Raw genomic sequence first — 17409 nt, 5'->3', positions numbered from 1 at the left:
CCGCACATACAGACTGTCCCTCATAGGAACTATATGCATTCCGAGTTATGATCATCCAACTTACAAATGAACTTTTGGAACACAACCCATTTGTGAGTTGGTGGCTCCCTGTATTTGATACTTTGATCCCTTCCTGATGTACTAGTTTACTACATGCACAAGAAACAATTTGGGGGGGGGGGACGTAACTGCTCATGTGCAGTCTGTAGTGGTAAAAGCCAGAATTCAATGAGCCCCATTTCCCACTTCATTCTGCATACTGTGTGGAACAGCTCTAAGCTGGTGATGTCTGTTTGTACTCCTTTGGGTAAAGAAGGCAGAAATGAAAAAGTACATGTAACCCACTACACACCCATTCTTCTCTTCCTATGAGTGACTAGTTCCTATCTATTTTTTAGGTACAACTATAACACATTCGGCTCCTGGTTCCTCTGGTCCAAACTCTTCTTGGTTGTAGCGGCCCTCTTGTTTTCTTACCTCTTACTCTTATTGGTAAGTGAAACTCTTTGGGATGAAAGGCCTCCCAAGGTGAGAGTCAACTTAAGATTGAACCTGGATCTCAATTGGAATGGAGCCGGTGTGTTCTAACTCAGTAGCCATTGTGGCTAGGGAGTTGTAGTCCAGCAACATCTGGGGACCCAAGGTTGGAACCCTTGGTCTATCTCTAGGCACAAATAGCATTCAAGAAGTGATATACCATAGCTCAGGGGCAGAGCACTTCCATTTCCTCCTCCTCCTCCTCTTATACACTGCTTTTCAATAGAAGTTCTCAAAGCAGTTTACATAGGGGGGGGGGGAAGATGGCCCGCTGTCCCCAAAGGGCTCACAATCTAAAAAGAAATATAAGGTAGACATCAGCTGCAGCCACTGAACAGATGCTGTGCTTGGGTTGGATAAATATAAGAGAGTCGCCACTTTGAAAGGTGCTTCTTTGCCCAGTTAGCAGGGGAACGGCTAACAGAAGCAAAGCATCTGCTTTGCATGCTGAATTTCTTAGGTTCAGTCCCTGGGATCTCCATTTAAATGCATCTCAAATAGCAGTGCTGGGGAAAACCTGCCTATTAGAGTCACTTCTGATCAGAAGACTCAGACTAACATAGGAAGCTGCCTTCTGCTGAGTCAAAACATTGCTCCACCTAACTCAAATTTTGTTGACAGTGGCTCTCTTGGGTTTTAGACAAGGCTGTTTCCCAGGGATTGGATCTTGGCCCTTCTACATACACAGCATGGGCGATATCACCCCGTTATGGCTCTGTCTGCAAACAAGACTGGGTTAGAAGGACCAGGGTCTGACTCACTAGAAGGCACCCTGTGGCTCAGTGGTAAGATGTCTGCTCTGCATGAAGATGGTCCCAGGTTCAAACCCCAGCATCTCCAGTTGATAATTATTATTTGGAATATTTATATCCCACTTTTCTGTGTCGAATCCCAACTTGCGTCATTCACCAGGTTGAGATTCCCAGCCTGCATGGCTCAATCTGGTGAATGAACAGCCCATGTGGCTCGAGTTAAAGCCAGGGCAGGATAGTAAGCATGAATTGTCCACTTTGCTAAGCAAGATGCACCTTGATTTGCATTTGGATGGGAGGCTATGTGTGAGCACTGGAAGATATTCCCCTTAGGGGATAGGGCTGCTCTGGGAAGAGCATCTGCATGCCGAAGGTTCCCAGTTCCCTCCCTGAGATAGGGCTGAGAAAGACTCCTGCTTGTAACCTTGGAGAGGCCACTTCCAGTCTGTGTAGACAATACTGAGCTAGATGGACCAAGGGTCTGACTCAGTGGAAGGCAGCTTCCTCTGTCCCCATTGACCCCACGGTCAATGCATACGTTATGAAGGGGTGTTGTTTGTATTTTGACTGGCCGCCATCTAGAAACAAAATGATGGATTAGCAAAAACATACCCTCATTGGTGTCCCCTAGGACACCCTCCCATCTGCTGTGAACTTGGTTGATATCTGACTGCCAGCATATAGGGTACAAGGGGGTGGAACCTGCACTTTGAGTGGCCGCCATTTTGAACCATCATGGTAGATCAGCAAAAACAAAAAACAAAAACCATCAGGGTCCTCTAAGCCCGGCTCTTATGGGCTATGACTTTGAACTGTAAATGCAACAGTTAAGAACATAAGAAAAGCTCTGCTGCATCAGGTCAAGACCCATCCAGTCCAGCATCATGCTTCACTCAGTGGTCAACCAGGTGCATCTGGGAAACTCGCAAGCAGGAAAAAGAGGGCAACTGCTCCCCTCCCATTGGTGTTCCCTATCACCTGGGGTTTAAGGGCATGCCTCCTCTGATCCTAGGAACACAGGAATCTGCCTTATACCATTGGTCCTTCTAGCTCAGTATTGAGCTAGATATTGACAGTGGCTCTCTAGGGTTTCTCACACAGACCGGCAGAGGCTTCTCCAGGGTTGCAGGCAGGAGTCTCTCTCAGCCCTACATGGAGATGCTGCCAGGGAGGGATCCTGGAACCTTCGGCATGCAAGCAGGCAGGTGCTCTTCTTCCCAGAGCAGCCCCATCCCCTAAGGGGAGTATCCTACAGTGCTCATACATAGCCTCCCATTGAAAGGCAAACCAGGTTGGACCCTGCTTAGCAAAGAGGGCAATCATGCTTGCTCCCATAAGACCAGCTCATGGAAATATACAGCTATCCATGTCATTGTCTATTCCCCTTTTGAAACTTTCTAGATTAGCGGCCATCACCACATCTGGTTATCAAAGGGGGAGACATACACAGAGAGATGTGGTAATTTCATAAGGCTTGCTTTTGGAAAATAGGTTTTAAAATCTTGTAAACCGCCCAGAAACGTAAGTTTTGGGCGGTATAGAGATGTTTTAATAAATAAATAAAATAAAATAAAATAAAATAAAATAAAATAAAATCAATCAATCAATCAATCAATCAATCAATCTTTATTACGGTCACAGACTAACATAAAGTATAAGGGGTGATTAAATATTAGAAATAAGAGTAGATTAAAATTGCACAGGGTGGTTACATATAGTATGATACTTAATAATATCATGTAAGGTACATAATGAAAAAATAATAGAAAGTACACAAGAAGCATGAAGGCATAAAAGCCTGAAAAGGCATAAAAGTCACAAAGGTGCATAAAAGGCATAAAAGATATGGGGAAGGCATAGAAATTTATTTATTTATTTATTATTCATTCATTTGATTTCTATACCGCCCTTCCAAAAATGGCTCAGGGTGGTTTACACAGAGCAATAATAAATAAATAAGATGGATCCTTGTCCCCAAAGGGCTCACAGTCCAAAAAGAAACACAAGGCAGATACCAGCAACAGTCACTGGAGGTACAGTGCTAGAGGTGGATCGGGCCAGTTACTCTCCCCCTGCTAAATAAAGAGAATCACCACGTTAAAAGGTGCCTCTTTGCCAAGTTAGCAGGGGTCAATGAAATGGATGTAAAAAGATAAAAAGACATGAAGACAAAAATGCATAAAAGCAAAAATGCATAAAAATGCATAAAATGCAATAAAACTGGATAACGGCCAGACTATAAGACTATAAGGTTATAAGGGGCAGTCAGAAAAAGGGAGGAGCTTAAGTCTTTCTATTGAGTCAGTATCAAGTGAGCAAGTGTGGAGCCCACCCTGAGTCACCAGGGGTCAGATTAAGGCTGATAAGACTCACTGCCTACCATCCGCCGACGAATGCTGGTTGCTGCTGCACAGAACCTGGCAATGCTATATGTGACGGCAGGCTTAGAGTCAAAGAGCGGCAAGGAGCTGTAGAATTGGCCCCAATGTCCCAGATACTTGCATAACAATGGAAGGATGAAGGAGTCATGAATGTCTCTATGGAAGAAACAGTGGAGGAGGACATGCTCGGTACTTTCGATCTGTCCTGAGCCACAGGGGCTAGGTTTTAAAATGGTTCTCAGGCACAGGTGCTGGAAAATACCTCTGCCTGGATCCGAGATAACTGCTGCCAGTACACAGTACTGGGCTAAACTAGACCAAATGGTTTGGCTCAATATCTAGCCTAAGACCTCTCTCTCTCTAAGACCTCAAACAGAGGTCTTGCCCACCCTTGCTAATCTGAGATCCTCCCAGCTGGAGATTGGACCTTGGACCTCTTGCATATAAAGTGAAATTTTCTGGAGGACCTGCTGAGTCAGTCGGTTGAGGGTCCTAGATAAGCTTGCGGCTGAACTGGCCAACAGGATTTCATACATTTATTTATTTATTTATTTATTTAGCACATTTTTATACCGCCCTAACCCAAGGTCTCAGGTCTCATTTCTCTCTCTCCTGCCCTTTCCCAGGAAAAAGCAGCATCTATGAGTTTTTCCCAGGGGCGTAACGATAGGGGGGGGGCAGGCAGGGCACGTGTCCTGGGCGCCACTCTGGGAGGGGCGCAGCGCAATGCCCCAGAAAAGCTCCACCACCAAAAAATTTTTTCCCCCAAAAAAAATTTCCCCCAAATTCCGGGCAGCGGAGGGTGGCGGGGGTGGCTGGTGGGCCAGGCGCTCCCACTGGCTGGCAGGAAAGGCGGCTGGCTGGCCGGCCGCCCCCCTCACTCGCACTCCTGCAAAAGAGCGCATGCCTACGTGACCATGTGGAAGTTCGAGTGCTGCTGTGCTGTGCTGCGTGGCTGGCTGTGGCCCCTGGAGGTCACGCCATTCTGCTAGTTTGCCCGCCTGCGCCTCCTGCAGCGGTCCAGAGGCGTGTGCTGCGGATGCAAATGGCGTTTCCACTCCGCTCCCGCCCGCCTGCCGACTCATTCATGCAGCTCTTGCCAGCCCGCCGCCCACAGGAAAGGAAAGTGCCAGGGCGGGAACCAAAACGCTGGCGCAGGGCCTCGGCTGGGTCCGACACTGGCTCGCCCTTCCTCCCGCCCATGCCAAGCTCCTGGCGGCTGCGAACACTGACGTGCCCGGTCTGCGCTGACTGGCTGCCCTGGGCGAACCCTGGTAGACTACCGAGTAAGCAGAGGGAAGGAGGGAGGCCTCAGCGCACTGCGCTCACCTCCTGAGGCCTTGAGAAAGGCCACCTGGCAGGCTTGTTCCGAGACGAAACGGCCTCGCCTCGCCGCCGCCACTTAGTCTTTGGAGCGACGGTGGCTGCCGCCATGTGCATTTTCAGCCAGCATTGCTAGGAGGAGACCCCCACGGCGGTGGCGGCCGGGTCAGGAGCTGAGGAAAGCGCCTTTGTGCAGAGCCACAGCCTCGAGCCTAAAGCGGAGATGCGCCCCAAGACACTGCCCCGTTGCAGATGGATTATTTGAAGGCAAGGTATTTTTCACACCCACTACTAGCCATAACATCTGTGGTGTGGGTTTGCTTTTGTTTTGCAGGGTTTAAAATATATCTTTCCTTTTTCTAAATGAGAAATGGTTGTGTTTTTTTGCAATTTCAGGACTTGCCCTAGGCGCTATTTTCCCTAGATACGCCTCTGGTTTTTCCCCACTGCACACTTGCATCAACTCTAGGAAGTAGCTTTGACTGAAAAAAAAAAGAAGGTTCCCGTCACTCACGGGCAAGGGCGGCCCTTTCACGAGGCAAAGGAAGCCTGTCACCTCAGGCGGTGGATTATTGGGTTGCCAGCAGGGGAGGCAAGTTGTCAGTTGCTACTGCCATTGGAGATGGTCTTCAGGACCAACCTGATCCTTGCAAAATTTGCAAGGGAGACTTCTCCTTGAAAAGCTTGCAGGAAGCACAAGAGGAGGCTGCTGGCAACCTGCCCTCCTCCCTGCCCTTTATGCCATTTCAAAGCTTGCAAGGGTCTGTTTTGAAAGGGGTCTGCCCCCCCACTGCTGTTGTGGGGCAAGGCAGGATTTGGCACCTCCCCTCAGGTGCTGCAATACCTTTTCTTGCTTTTTCTGGAGGTATGTCCTGTTTAATGTGAGTGATTGGCAGGAAATGGAAACTGAACACTTATCAAAGAATCTACACATTCTCCCCACTCCCTTTGACCTCACTGGTCGAGCTGCTCTGATGTCACGTAAGGAAGAGGTGCTGGGGAGAATCGACTGGCTTGCTTTAAGCCCACCCAGCCAGATCTTTGGCTCCAAATCTCTGAATGTGATATAACTAATCATCTGCCAATGTTTTCACAGATCCTAGCAATGTGTCTGGTGTCGGCAAGCCAGCAGGTGCACATGCACTGGAGTCATAAGGTATGAATACGACAAATATTTATATACCGCTTTTTAGCAAAAGTCCCCAGAGCAGTTTACATAGATAGAAATTAATTAATTAATTGAAATGGCTCCCTGTCCCCAAAGGGCTCACAATCCAAAAAAGAAATATAAGATAGACCCCAGCAACAACAGCCACTGGAGGGATGCTGTGCTGGGGACGGATAGGGCCAGTTGCTCTCCTCCTGCTCAACCAAGAGAATCACCAGTTTAAAAAAGTGCCTCCTTGCTCAGTTAGCAGGTAAAGCATTTCACCCTTTCCTTTAAAAAAGATGAAGATACTGGCTGGCATCCTAACAAAGTGCTTGCAGAGGGACACTGTGTTGTCGCAAAGCCGTTGCGCGAGCTACTTGCACTGAGTCTGGAGTTTGTATGCCACATAAGTGTTGCACTACCACGAGCATGCTTGCACATGCACAACAGTCTCACAACCTGTGGCAGCGCCGTCTCTTTTTAAGGGAGCCTTTGTGCAAGAATGCAATGGCACAATCCTGCCTATTCCTGGCTGACATGCGCCCCCGTGAAACCCAGGCGGTTCAGAACCACCTCGGCTGCTACAGGACTCTGATACGCACACCCACAGTGCTGTGCAAAAGAGACCCTTCCGTGATGATCACAGGTCATGCACCACTTGCATTTTGAAAGGGCAGTATAGAAATCGAATGAATTCATGAAGTAGCGGTAACTTGCGATCTCACAAAGGTGAATTGTACTGGAACAGCTGTCTTGCACAGCCCTGTAGGTGTGTGTTTATTTAAGAGATTTATAAATAGATCTGTCGTATCAGAGCATTGGCACAGGTGGTTCTTAACGGTCCATGTTATGCTGTGGGGCATGTCAGCGCTTGTTTTTTTTTTAATATACAGCTATGCAGTCTTCTTGGACTAGTACAACTTTCTTTGTTTACAAGCACCTTTTGTATCAGGCTGTCAACCTTTATTCCTGTAAAGGGAGATTTTGTTTCATTTCCCAGAATAAAGCAGCCATCATGAAACATCCTCTGCCAGGAGCAAAAAGCTGTTTTAGGAGCCGACAAGCCCCAGAAACTACCCCTTTCCTGATGTCCCTTGGTAATCACAGTCTCTGGCTTCAAGGGTAGTAGCTATGGGTCTTTGAATCTCCAGACCTGACTACTGCAGTACGCGCTATGTGGGGCTGCCTTTGTACGTAATCCGGAAACTGCAGCTGGTTCAGAATGTGGCAGCCAGGTTAGTCTCTGGGTCATCTCAGAGAGACCATATCCGGCCCCTGCTCCCTTCACCCCCTGCCGGCTCCGTCTCGGAGCTGGCCATCGTGTGGGTGGCTGATCCGGCCGCCCAGGGCTCTCTGCCCGCTCGTGAGCGGGGAGAGCGGGTTTAGCTCACTCTTCCCGCTCACCAGACAAAATCGGGTCTCATTGATCGTGAGACCCGGTCCACTGTTTTAATTGTGTTTTAATAGTTTAAAATTTTAAAATTTTAATTGTTGAAATGTTTTAATCTTTTTATTGGTTGTTTTTATTCCCTTGTAAACCGCCCAGAGAACTTGTGTTTTGGGTGGTATAAACATATGTTAAATAAATAAAAATAAAATAAATCTTGTTTTCAATCAGGAGGTTCCATTCAACATTCAGAACTAGGTATGAATCTCAGCTGAAGCTGTGCACGTTGGATTTCCCCCCCAGTTTTATTTTATTTTATTGACTTCTCATCCGCTTTTGATCTGGTGGACAGTTGTGGCATAAATTAGCGGCGGCTACCATTCTTATTCATTGATAAGAGGCTGCAGTGGCTCCTCTGGATTCTGCACCAAGCTGTGCACATATAATTGGGAGCAGAGCCAGAGCTCAGTATAAGTGCATGTATGCACAGTGTCCTGAGGCCAATATCTGGCAGCTCCACGTTAGGCTAGGAAAGACCCCTGATAGAAATCCCTGGCAGAAACACTGCTGCCAGTCAGTGTAGATAGTACTATCCTAGTTGGGTCAACGGTCTGTCTCAGTAGAAGACAGCGATATATTTCAGATTTACTAAATAACATGCAATGTTTGATCCCCTAGTTTGCCACGGTGTTTGCCCTGGTTATCTCCATTGCTGTCTTCGTAATGATAACTTTACTGTGGACAGAAGAATGGAAGATACTCCGCCTGTCGTTTCAGGTAAGAAGACCTAGAGGCAACAGGGTAAGAACTCCAGCAGAATTCTAGTACCTAAAGAATGGATTTGATTGATTGATTAAGTGGTGTCAAGGCAGTGTTGACTCTTAGTGACCACATAGATAGATGATCTCCAGGATGATCTGACTTCCACTTGGCCTTTAAGGTCTCTCAGTGGTTCATTCATTGCTGTCGTCATCGAGTCCATCCACTTTGCTGCTGATCATCCGCTTCTTCTCTTTCCTTCAACTTTCCCAGCATTATGGACTTCTCAAGGGATCTGGATCTTCACATGATATGTCCGAAATATGATAGTTTGAGCCTGGTCATCATTTGTGCCTCGAATAGAAATTCTGGATTGATTTATTCTATGATCCCTTTGTTTGTTTTCCTGGCTGTCCATGGTATCCTCAAAAGTCTTCTCCAGCACCAAAGTTCAAAAGTGTCAATGCTTTTTCTATCTTGCTTCTTCCAAGTCCAGCTTTCACATCCATAGAGTGTCGGGGGGAAACCATTGTCTGAACGATTCTAATCTTTGTAGGTGTAGACACATCACGGCATCTAAATACCCTTTCCAAGGCCTTCATTGCAGCCCTACCAAGTGCTAATCTGTGGCATATTTCTTGACTGCTGGATCCTTATTTATTTATTTATTTATTTATTCATTCATTCATTCATCCATTCATTCAATTTTTATACTGCCCTTCCAAAATGGCTCAGGGTGGTTTACAATTAAAACAGAAATCATTAAAAACAATTAAAACAGAGATACAAATATAAATACCAGTTTAAAACATCTTAAAAAACAATTAAACTATCAAAACAATTAAAACCCTGAAAACCAGGTTAACATTAAAACAATTAAAACTGATTAAAAACCCTGAAAGGCCAGGCCAAACAGATGGGTTTTAAGGGCTCTCTTGAAGGTCAGTAAGGAATCAAGATTACGAATTTCTGCTGGGAGTGCATTCCACAGTCCAGGAGCAGCTACAGAGAAGGCCCGCCTCTGAGTCGCCACCAAACGAACCGGTGACAACTGGAGACGGACCTCCCCAGATGACCTTAATGTGCGGTGGGGATCATGTAAAAGAAGGCGCTCTCTAAGGTATCTTGGACCCAAGCCGTTCAGGGCTTTAAAGGTAATAACCAGCACTTTGTATTTTGCCCGGAAAAATATTGGCAGCCAGTGTAACTGTTTCAAAACAGGCATCATATGGTCTCTCCAGGTTGCCCCAGAGACCAATCTGGCTGCCGCATTCTGAACTAACTGAAGTTTCCGGACTACGTACAAAAGCAGCCCCACGTAGAGCGCGTTGCAATAGTCAAGCCGGGAGGTTACCAGCTGATGCACCATTGTTTTGAGGTCATCCTCTTCGAGGAATGGGTGCAGCTGTCAGATCAGCCGGAGCGGATAGAAAGCACTCCTGGCCATGGCCTTCACCTGAGATACCAGGGTGAGGCCTGGGTCCAGGAGTACTCCCAAGCTGCGCACCTGCTCCTTTTGGGGGAGTGTAACCCCATCCAGCACAGGGAGATCTAACTCACCCCTCAGATTCTGAGCCCCCACAATGAGCACCTCCGTCTTGCTTGGATTCAGCTTCAATTTGTTCTCCCTCATCCAGCCCATTACTGCTTGTAGGCAGGCATTTAGAGAATGAGTGCCATTTCCTGAGGATGAAAAGGAGAAGTAGATTTGGGTGTCATCAGCATACTGATAACACCCAGCACCAAATCTCCTGATGACCTCACCCAGCGGTTTTATGTAGATGTTAAAAAGCATTGGTGACAGAATGGAGCCCTGAGGGACTCCATATAACAGCTCCCGTTTTGAGGAGCAACTGTCACCAAGCTCCACCATCTGGAATCTACCCGAGAGATAGGAACGGAACCACTGCAAAGCAGTGCCCCCTATCCCCAACTCCCCCAGGCAATCCAGAAGGATAGCATGGTCGATGGTATCGAACGCCACCGAGAGATCCAGAAGAACCAGCAGAGTCACACTCCCTCTGTTGATTCCCCGGTAAAGGTCATTCATCAGGCCGACCAAGGCTGTCTCAACCCCATAGCCCGTTCTAAAGCCAGTTTGAAATGGGTCTAGATAATCAGTTTCCTCCAAGACTGCCTGGAGCTGGTCAGCCACCACCCTCTCAATCACCTTGCCCAACCAAGGGAGATTGGAGATTGGCCTGTAGCTATCCATCACTAAGGGGTCCAGGGAAGGCTTCTTTAAGAGTGGTCTAACCGTTGCCTCCTTCAGACAAGGAGGCACCCTACCCTCCCTCAGCGATGCATTTACGATATTAATTAGGTCATCTCCAACAATCTCCCTACTAGACAGAAGCAGCCAAGTCGGGCAAGGATCCAGAGAACAGGTGGTAGGCCGCACCGCCCCAAGCAGCTTGTCCACATCCTCAGGAGTCACAGATTGAAACTGATCCAATCTAATACTGCAAGAAGGATTGCTGGACACCTCCTCCATAGACCTTGCAGAAATAGTGGAGTCCAAGTCAGCCTGAATACAGGAGATCTTATTCGCAAAGAACCCATTAAAGGCATCACAGCAGAGCAACCCCGGGGACTGATTGGAAGTAGAAGGAGCAGAAACCAAACTCCTCACAACCCGGGATAGCTCTGCCAAGCGTGAACCTGCAGCTGCAATGCACACAGACCAGAATCTCTTTTTCGCTGCGCGCACTGCCACTGCATAAGCCTTCAAATGGGTCACATGCTGAATCCTGTCAGATTCGAACCGAGTTATCCTCCACTTGCGCTCTAGTTGCCAACCCAACCGCTTCAGCCCCCGCAGCTCCTCAGTATACCAAGGGGCCATTTTTGCAGCAGGTCGGAAGGGACGCTTAGGAGCAATCGTGTCTACTGCCCTGTTGAGTTCCCTGTTCCAGGTTCCCACCAGGGCATCAACAGAATCACCGGCCGCACCAACGTCAAAATCCTCCAAGGCCTTTTGAAATCCCACTGGGTCCAGCAGCCTTTTTGGATGGACCATCCTAATAGGTCCACCACCCCTGCTTAACTGTTAATGGTGGATCCTAAAAGGCAGAAGCTATCCACAACTTCAATGTCATTAAAAAAGTCCCCATCCAAATCCTGTGGTTTTAGAAACTGAACCCAATAATGTCCAGAGAATGGTTTAGAGCAGGGCTGCAACACTTTGGCCCTCTGGCTGTTGTTGAATAACAACTCCCATCACCCCGGCCCACAATGGCCAATGGCCAGGGATGATGGGAGCTGTAGTCCAACAACAGCCAGAGGTCTGAAGTTGTGCAGCCTTGGTTTAGAGGGAGATGAGTGAGCTGTGTTTCTTTTTAAAGTGAACCTTGGTTCAGGTTCCTGAGATGCATGGTACAAATCGGAAACACACTGCATAATGTGTATAACATTTGAAGAGCTGGATGTGTGTACAGATCTGTATGTGTATGCACTGTACACAGATTGCACAGGTGTTGAATGTAGCATGTGAATTGGGCAAGTGTTTCTGCATTAAAGCTAGAGTATAAGATAAGTTATAAGACAAGGTGTTGGTGACAGCCACCAGCCAACAGGCTTTAAGAGGGGTTTAGATGAATTCATGGAGGACAGGTCTATCAATGGCTACTAGTCTGTTGGCTGTGGGCCACCTCCAGCCTCAGAGGCACAATGCCTCTGAGTACCAGTTGCAGGGGAGCAACAGCAGGAGAGAGAGCATGCACATACCTCTTGCCTGTGGGCTCCCCAGAGGCATCTGGTGGGCCACTGTGTGAATAGGAAGCTGGACTAGATAGGATTTGGGCCTGATCCAGTAGGGCTGTTCTTATGTTCTTATGTTACGATACGATAAGATGTTTTTGCTTCAGTACATTATGAAGAATCTTTCACATATTCTGTGGGACAAACACATGTTTATTACCAAAAGTCCACTGAACAGGGAGTTACTATCAGTCCCTTCCTGATGCTTATATCCATATAATAGCTGGAGAAGTCCGCCTGCAGTTGGCACTAGTTTGTCTGGTGGCAACTCAAGGATGGACCTTTTCTATAGCTGCCCCAAGACTCTGGAATAAACTTCTTGCTGTGGCCAGAATTCACCATCTCTAGCAGCCTTTGAAAGAATTCTCAAGACACACTGGTTTAACCATGCCTTTGATCAGCTGTAGGTGGGTGGTTTTTCTTTGTTTTTATATTATTTTGGCTGGTCTTAATTGTTTTTAATCTGTGGTTTTATTGTTTTATGTTTTTCTGTAAACTGCCAGGAGATTTTTGTTTTTGATGGTATAGAAATGCAATCTATCTATCTGTCCCTCTATGGGAATGGGACAACTCACCACGGCCAACAAATTAATAAAATCAAACAAGTTAAAAGCTAATTTACATTTAACATTACAAAATTTTAAAAGTTTGAAATTGAAAGTTATTAATAAAAAGCTAAACACTTTGATTGATAAAACATCTATCAATCAATATACGTCCTCACAAATACAAGTTTGTTCATACTTTATGTTTTCATGTGTATACTGAAAGCCTCTTGGGTGTATTCCTAAGAAACATCATGTGTGAATTAGCTGTCAGCATTTCATGGGGCCATTTGGTCTTCCCAACAGATCACCTCTCCCTATCTCCATGTGGCTGCCATAGTCATTATGGTCTTATTCGCTTGGCCAGTGTCTTTACATGTCATCCAGATGAAGAATAAAGGTACCGTAACTCCAGGATGTAAGTAAGGAGGGCCATCATTTGCAAGGAGTAATTAGTGTGTGGAGCAGCTATTCCATAGAAAGGAACACACGGGTACTTCTGAAAAGCAGGGCGTTTAGAAAGGAGCGTTCAGAACTGCAGAATAAGGGTGTGCACAGAACTGCGGTGGGGCGGTTCGAAGGCGGCAGGGGTCTCCCTTTAAGAGTAGGCATGTCAGCAACTTCCGGTCATATCTGGAAGAGGAGGGCAACGGGGTGGCAGGGAGGTACGCTGCCGCCCCAATGGGCTGCTAAAAATAGCGACGCCAGCAGGGGAAAAGCGGTGGGAGGGGTAAGTGCACCCTCCCCCCGCTCTTAAAGGGAGACCCCCACCACCTTCAAACCGGCAGAACCGCTGGTGTTTGGAACCAGTTCGGAGGCCCATAAAGGGCTTCCGAACCGGTTCTGTGCACATCCCTACTGCAGAATGGTATATGAGTGTAATGCACATGAGCTGCTAAGACACACCCTTGCATTTTCCTTGCCTGTGCACACATACTTTGTTGCCTAGAGACCAGTGGCGGAGCGCGCGGACCCTTCAGGAGTTAAACTTCTGCTGGTGCTGCATTTGCAGTGAAGCCAGGAGAGGCTCTTCCCTGTGGGGAAGAGCCGCTCCGCGCAGTGGCCCTTCAACTTCTGAACGGGGGCCACAATGCCCCCTCTTGGGAGCTAAACCAGCACCCCCGCGTCTGATATCAGGCGCAGGGTGTGTTTCGGGGCCGCAAAGCACAGCCCCTGATTGGGTGCGGCCTGGGTTCTTTGAACCTGTTGGCCCAGTGGTGGCTCCGCCCCTGCTAGAGACACATTCCTTCTATGGCATTTAGAAGCCTTCATATACAATGCCAGAATATAAGAAGCTGCCATATACGGAGTCAGACCCTTGGTCCATCTAGCTCAGTATTATCTGCACTGACTGGCAGCAGCTCTCCACGGTTTCAGGCAGGAGTCCCTCCCAGCCCTGCCTGGAGATGCTGCCAGGGACTGAACCTGGGACTTTCTGCATGCCAAGCAGATGCTCTGCCACTGAGCTACGGCCCCATCCAACCTGTGGTACTCCAGGTGTTGCTGAACTGCAACCCCCAGTGCACCCAGTCACAATTTATTGTGCTGAGGATGATGAGTTGGAGTTCAGCAACATCTGGAGCACCGCAAGTTGCGAACCCCTGCCCTAAGGCGAATATCTTAGAGTGCTCACATGTGGTCTCCCATCCAAATGCAAACTGAGGTGGACCTTGCTTAGCAAAGAGGACAATTCAGGCACCCTATCACAAGACCAACTCTCCTCCCCAGAACTATCCTTTTCCCTTGGAACAATCCAGGCACTGTGCCTTTTCTGGATCCTTGCCTTGGCTGAGGCCTCAGCTTGGTCTGGAACAGGATACTTGTGAGATTTGCTGTCTGTATTCAGGATGTGGGGTCAGTCAGTACAATCTAGAGCAGGGATCCTCAACGTTGGGTCCCTCGATGTTATTGGACCTCAACTCCCATAATCCTCAGCCCCAGAGTCCTTTGGTTGGGGATTATGGGAGTTGAAGTCCAATAATATCTGGGGACCCAACGTTGAGAATCCCTGATCTAGAGAACACCTTTGACCCACAGAGCCTGGCTTGCTGAGGGGCTAGAAGCTGGTGGGGCAGAATGTCCAGTACCAGAGACAGTTGGAGACCCCGCTGGGACTTAGAAGGTAAAGTAAAGTGTGCCGTCAAGTCGATTTCGACTCCTGGCGCCCACAGAGCCCTGTGGTTTTCTTTGGTAGGATACAGGAGGGGTTTACCATTGCTTCCTCCCGCGCAGTATGCATCTTCCTGTATTGCTGCTGCCCGATGTAGTAGCAGTGGGGATTCAAACCAGCAACTTTCTGCTTGTTAGTCAAGCATTTCCCTGCTGCGCCACTTAAGGTGGCTGCTGGGACTGAGAAGAAATCCTGTCCCCCACCCCACCAGTAGGCGGCCACACTGCTGGAGCAAGAGGTCTGTCCCCAACAGGAGGGGGAGACCTCATTTCATAAACCCTTTTAACTGGGCAAAGAGGCACCTTTTTAACATGCTGGTTCTCTTTTATTTAGCAGGGGGAGAGTAACTGGCCCTATCCATCCCCAGCACAGTATCCCTCCAGTGACTGTTGCTGGTGTCTATCATGTATCAGTTTCAATTGTGAGCCCTTTGGGGACAGGGATCCATCTTATTTTTTTATTATTTCTCTATGTAAACCACTTTGGAACCTTTTGTTGAAATGTGGTATATATTTGTTGTTGTATTAGTTAAACAGCAAGTTCAGCACAGCAGTCCCCTGAAGGGCTGGATAAACTTCTGGGAGTGGTGGAAGCGTCCAGAGATCAGGTGGAAGGCATCTGTAATACAAAGGCACACCAGGCCCTCAGTTCAGTTCTTTCTCTTGGTCATGCTAAGATGCGACAGAACGTGTGTCTGGCTTTTTAAATGCATCAGCTTAGCAATCTGCAGAGTGCAAAGCTCTTGACTGCTCTCACCTTGTTCAGTTCTGCAGGTGGTGATCCTGGGCCCTTATCTGGCCATCCTCTGCTTTCTTTTCTTCATACCCCTGGGACTGTCCTCCCCCTGCATCCGGGAGAAGGGAACTTTGGGTCCAAAGCCAGCCCTCATTGGCCACAGAGGAGCACCAATGGTATGTTGAGCTCAAAGATGGCAGGGGGACTCTAGAAGGATAGTGTGACAAACTTGGCTCCCCAGGTGTGGTTGAACTACACGTCTCATCATCTCCAGCCCCAGATGATGGGAACTGTAGTCCAGGAATGTCTGGGGGCCAACGTTTGAGTTTGGGGGGTTCGGTTCAAATTTGAGCCGAATTTGAACCAAACCACTGGTCCATGACCCTAGGTTCCTTGGAGGAAGAGCAGGATATAGACGTAAGTTTGGGTGGGGTATAAATTTAATAAATAAAAAATAAAATGTAAGTAAGTAAAATGAATAAAATAAATCTGTCTTGTGTGATCCAGTTACCTCTAATGCATTTTGAATTGAATTGGTTAATCATGAAGTATTCGTGCTGTTGCCTTCTACTGAGTCAGAACTTTAGGTCTGGCTAGCTCAGTATTGTGTGCGCACACTAACTGGCAGCAGGTCTCTAGGGCTTCAGATAAAGGTTTCCCCAGCCTTGCCGGGAGATGCCAGGGAACATTCTACATACTGGGAACATTCTACATACATACTAAGTAGCGGTGTGCACGAATGGTTGGTCCCAGTTTGGATGCTCATTTGGTCCCATTTAGATGCTAAATGGCCTTGAACCGAGGCCAATTCGGAGGTTGAACTGTGGACTGAACCAGGAGCAGTTCGGTCTGTGATCAAACCAGGCCCGGTTTGGGTAAACTGGTTTGAGAAGATCATGGGCGGCAAGTGGGGGCAACGAGCGGGGGGGTGGGGAGCTGTTCTTACCCTGGCCAGCTTGGCTGCCAGTACCACTGCTCACCACCCCCACTCCCGGTGTCCCAAACATGCTCCCCGCCCTCCTTTACCGAGCCACTGGACAAGTGTGGAGGTCAGAACCAGGCTTCAGCCAGCCCGGGCTGGTGGGCAGGGGATTCACCAATTCAATTCAATTCAAAATGCATCAGAGGTAACTGAATTACACAAGGCAGATGGACTCATTTTACTTACATACATTTTTATCCTGCTCTTCCTCCAAGGAGCCTAGGGTCATGGACTGGCGGTTTGGTTTGAATCCAGCTCGCCTAGGGAATGCTCCTTTACTTGTAAATGGGAATCCTCACTGGATTTCCTTTTACAAGTATATCCCCTGAACTGGTTCAGCCCAGTTTGGTGGTCGAACCAGACCAGACCCGATTTGGCTGGACACAGAATTGGACTGGGCCAGGTCGGTTTGAATCTGGTTCGGAATTCCGAACCGGTTCCATGCACACCCCTAATACAAAGCAGGTGCTCTACTACTGAGCTATAGCCCCTCTCTGGAGAGCATCCAAACAGATGATACAGAAATGTTTTCCTGACTCTTGCAGGGACAACATGCAGAGAAGCAAGAAGTATTCTATTTAAATGATCCCTAGCTTAAGGCCTTCTCTGTTTGATCCTGTCAGCTGTCTCTTTTCTTACTGGGATCTGTTCTGACTCTCCAAGATTTGCTGATAGTCAATATTAAATATATTCTACAAAGCAAGAGTCATATCTTTGGGGAGTACTGGAGGTTCTTTTAAGCAACAGGAAATTATTCAAGGAGATATTACAATTTATCCCAGTCAGAATCATCTCCCTTTGCCATTTTTATAACAGGTGGCTCCTGAAAATACAGAGATGTCATTTCAGAAAGCGATTGACCATGGTGCTGCTGGGCTTGAGACGGACGTCACAATTAGGTAAGAGCATTTTACTGCCTACCCTGTGAA

At 47.7% G+C, this 17409-nt stretch overlaps 1 protein-coding gene across 11 annotated transcripts in view; it reads left to right on the top strand.

The window, feature by feature from the left end:
- GDPD4 (glycerophosphodiester phosphodiesterase domain containing 4) overlaps positions 1-17409 on the top strand; it is a 60091-nt gene that overhangs the window by 25457 nt on the left and 17225 nt on the right. For 10 of the 11 annotated variants that reach the window (XR_008320485.1, XM_053313237.1, XM_053313238.1 and 7 more), the window contains 6 exons: positions 399-492; positions 6090-6149; positions 8209-8307; positions 12900-13011; positions 15529-15674; positions 17297-17379. Coding sequence is in view for 10 of the 11 variants with exons in the window: in XM_053313237.1 (XP_053169212.1) it covers positions 399-492; positions 6090-6149; positions 8209-8307; positions 12900-13011; positions 15529-15674; positions 17297-17379 (594 nt within the window). In the remaining variant the exon portion in view is untranslated. The remainder of the gene's footprint in view (positions 1-398; positions 493-6089; positions 6150-8208; positions 8308-12899; positions 13012-15528; positions 15675-17296; positions 17380-17409) is intronic. The other variant, XM_053313233.1, reaches the window with a different exon arrangement.

This window comes from Hemicordylus capensis, chromosome 3 (assembly GCF_027244095.1).
Source record: "Hemicordylus capensis ecotype Gifberg chromosome 3, rHemCap1.1.pri, whole genome shotgun sequence".
NCBI classification, from domain to species: Eukaryota; Metazoa; Chordata; class Lepidosauria; order Squamata; family Cordylidae; genus Hemicordylus; species Hemicordylus capensis.
The sequence above is the reverse complement of the archived record's forward strand: the minus strand, read 5'-3'. Positions and strand labels throughout refer to the sequence as shown.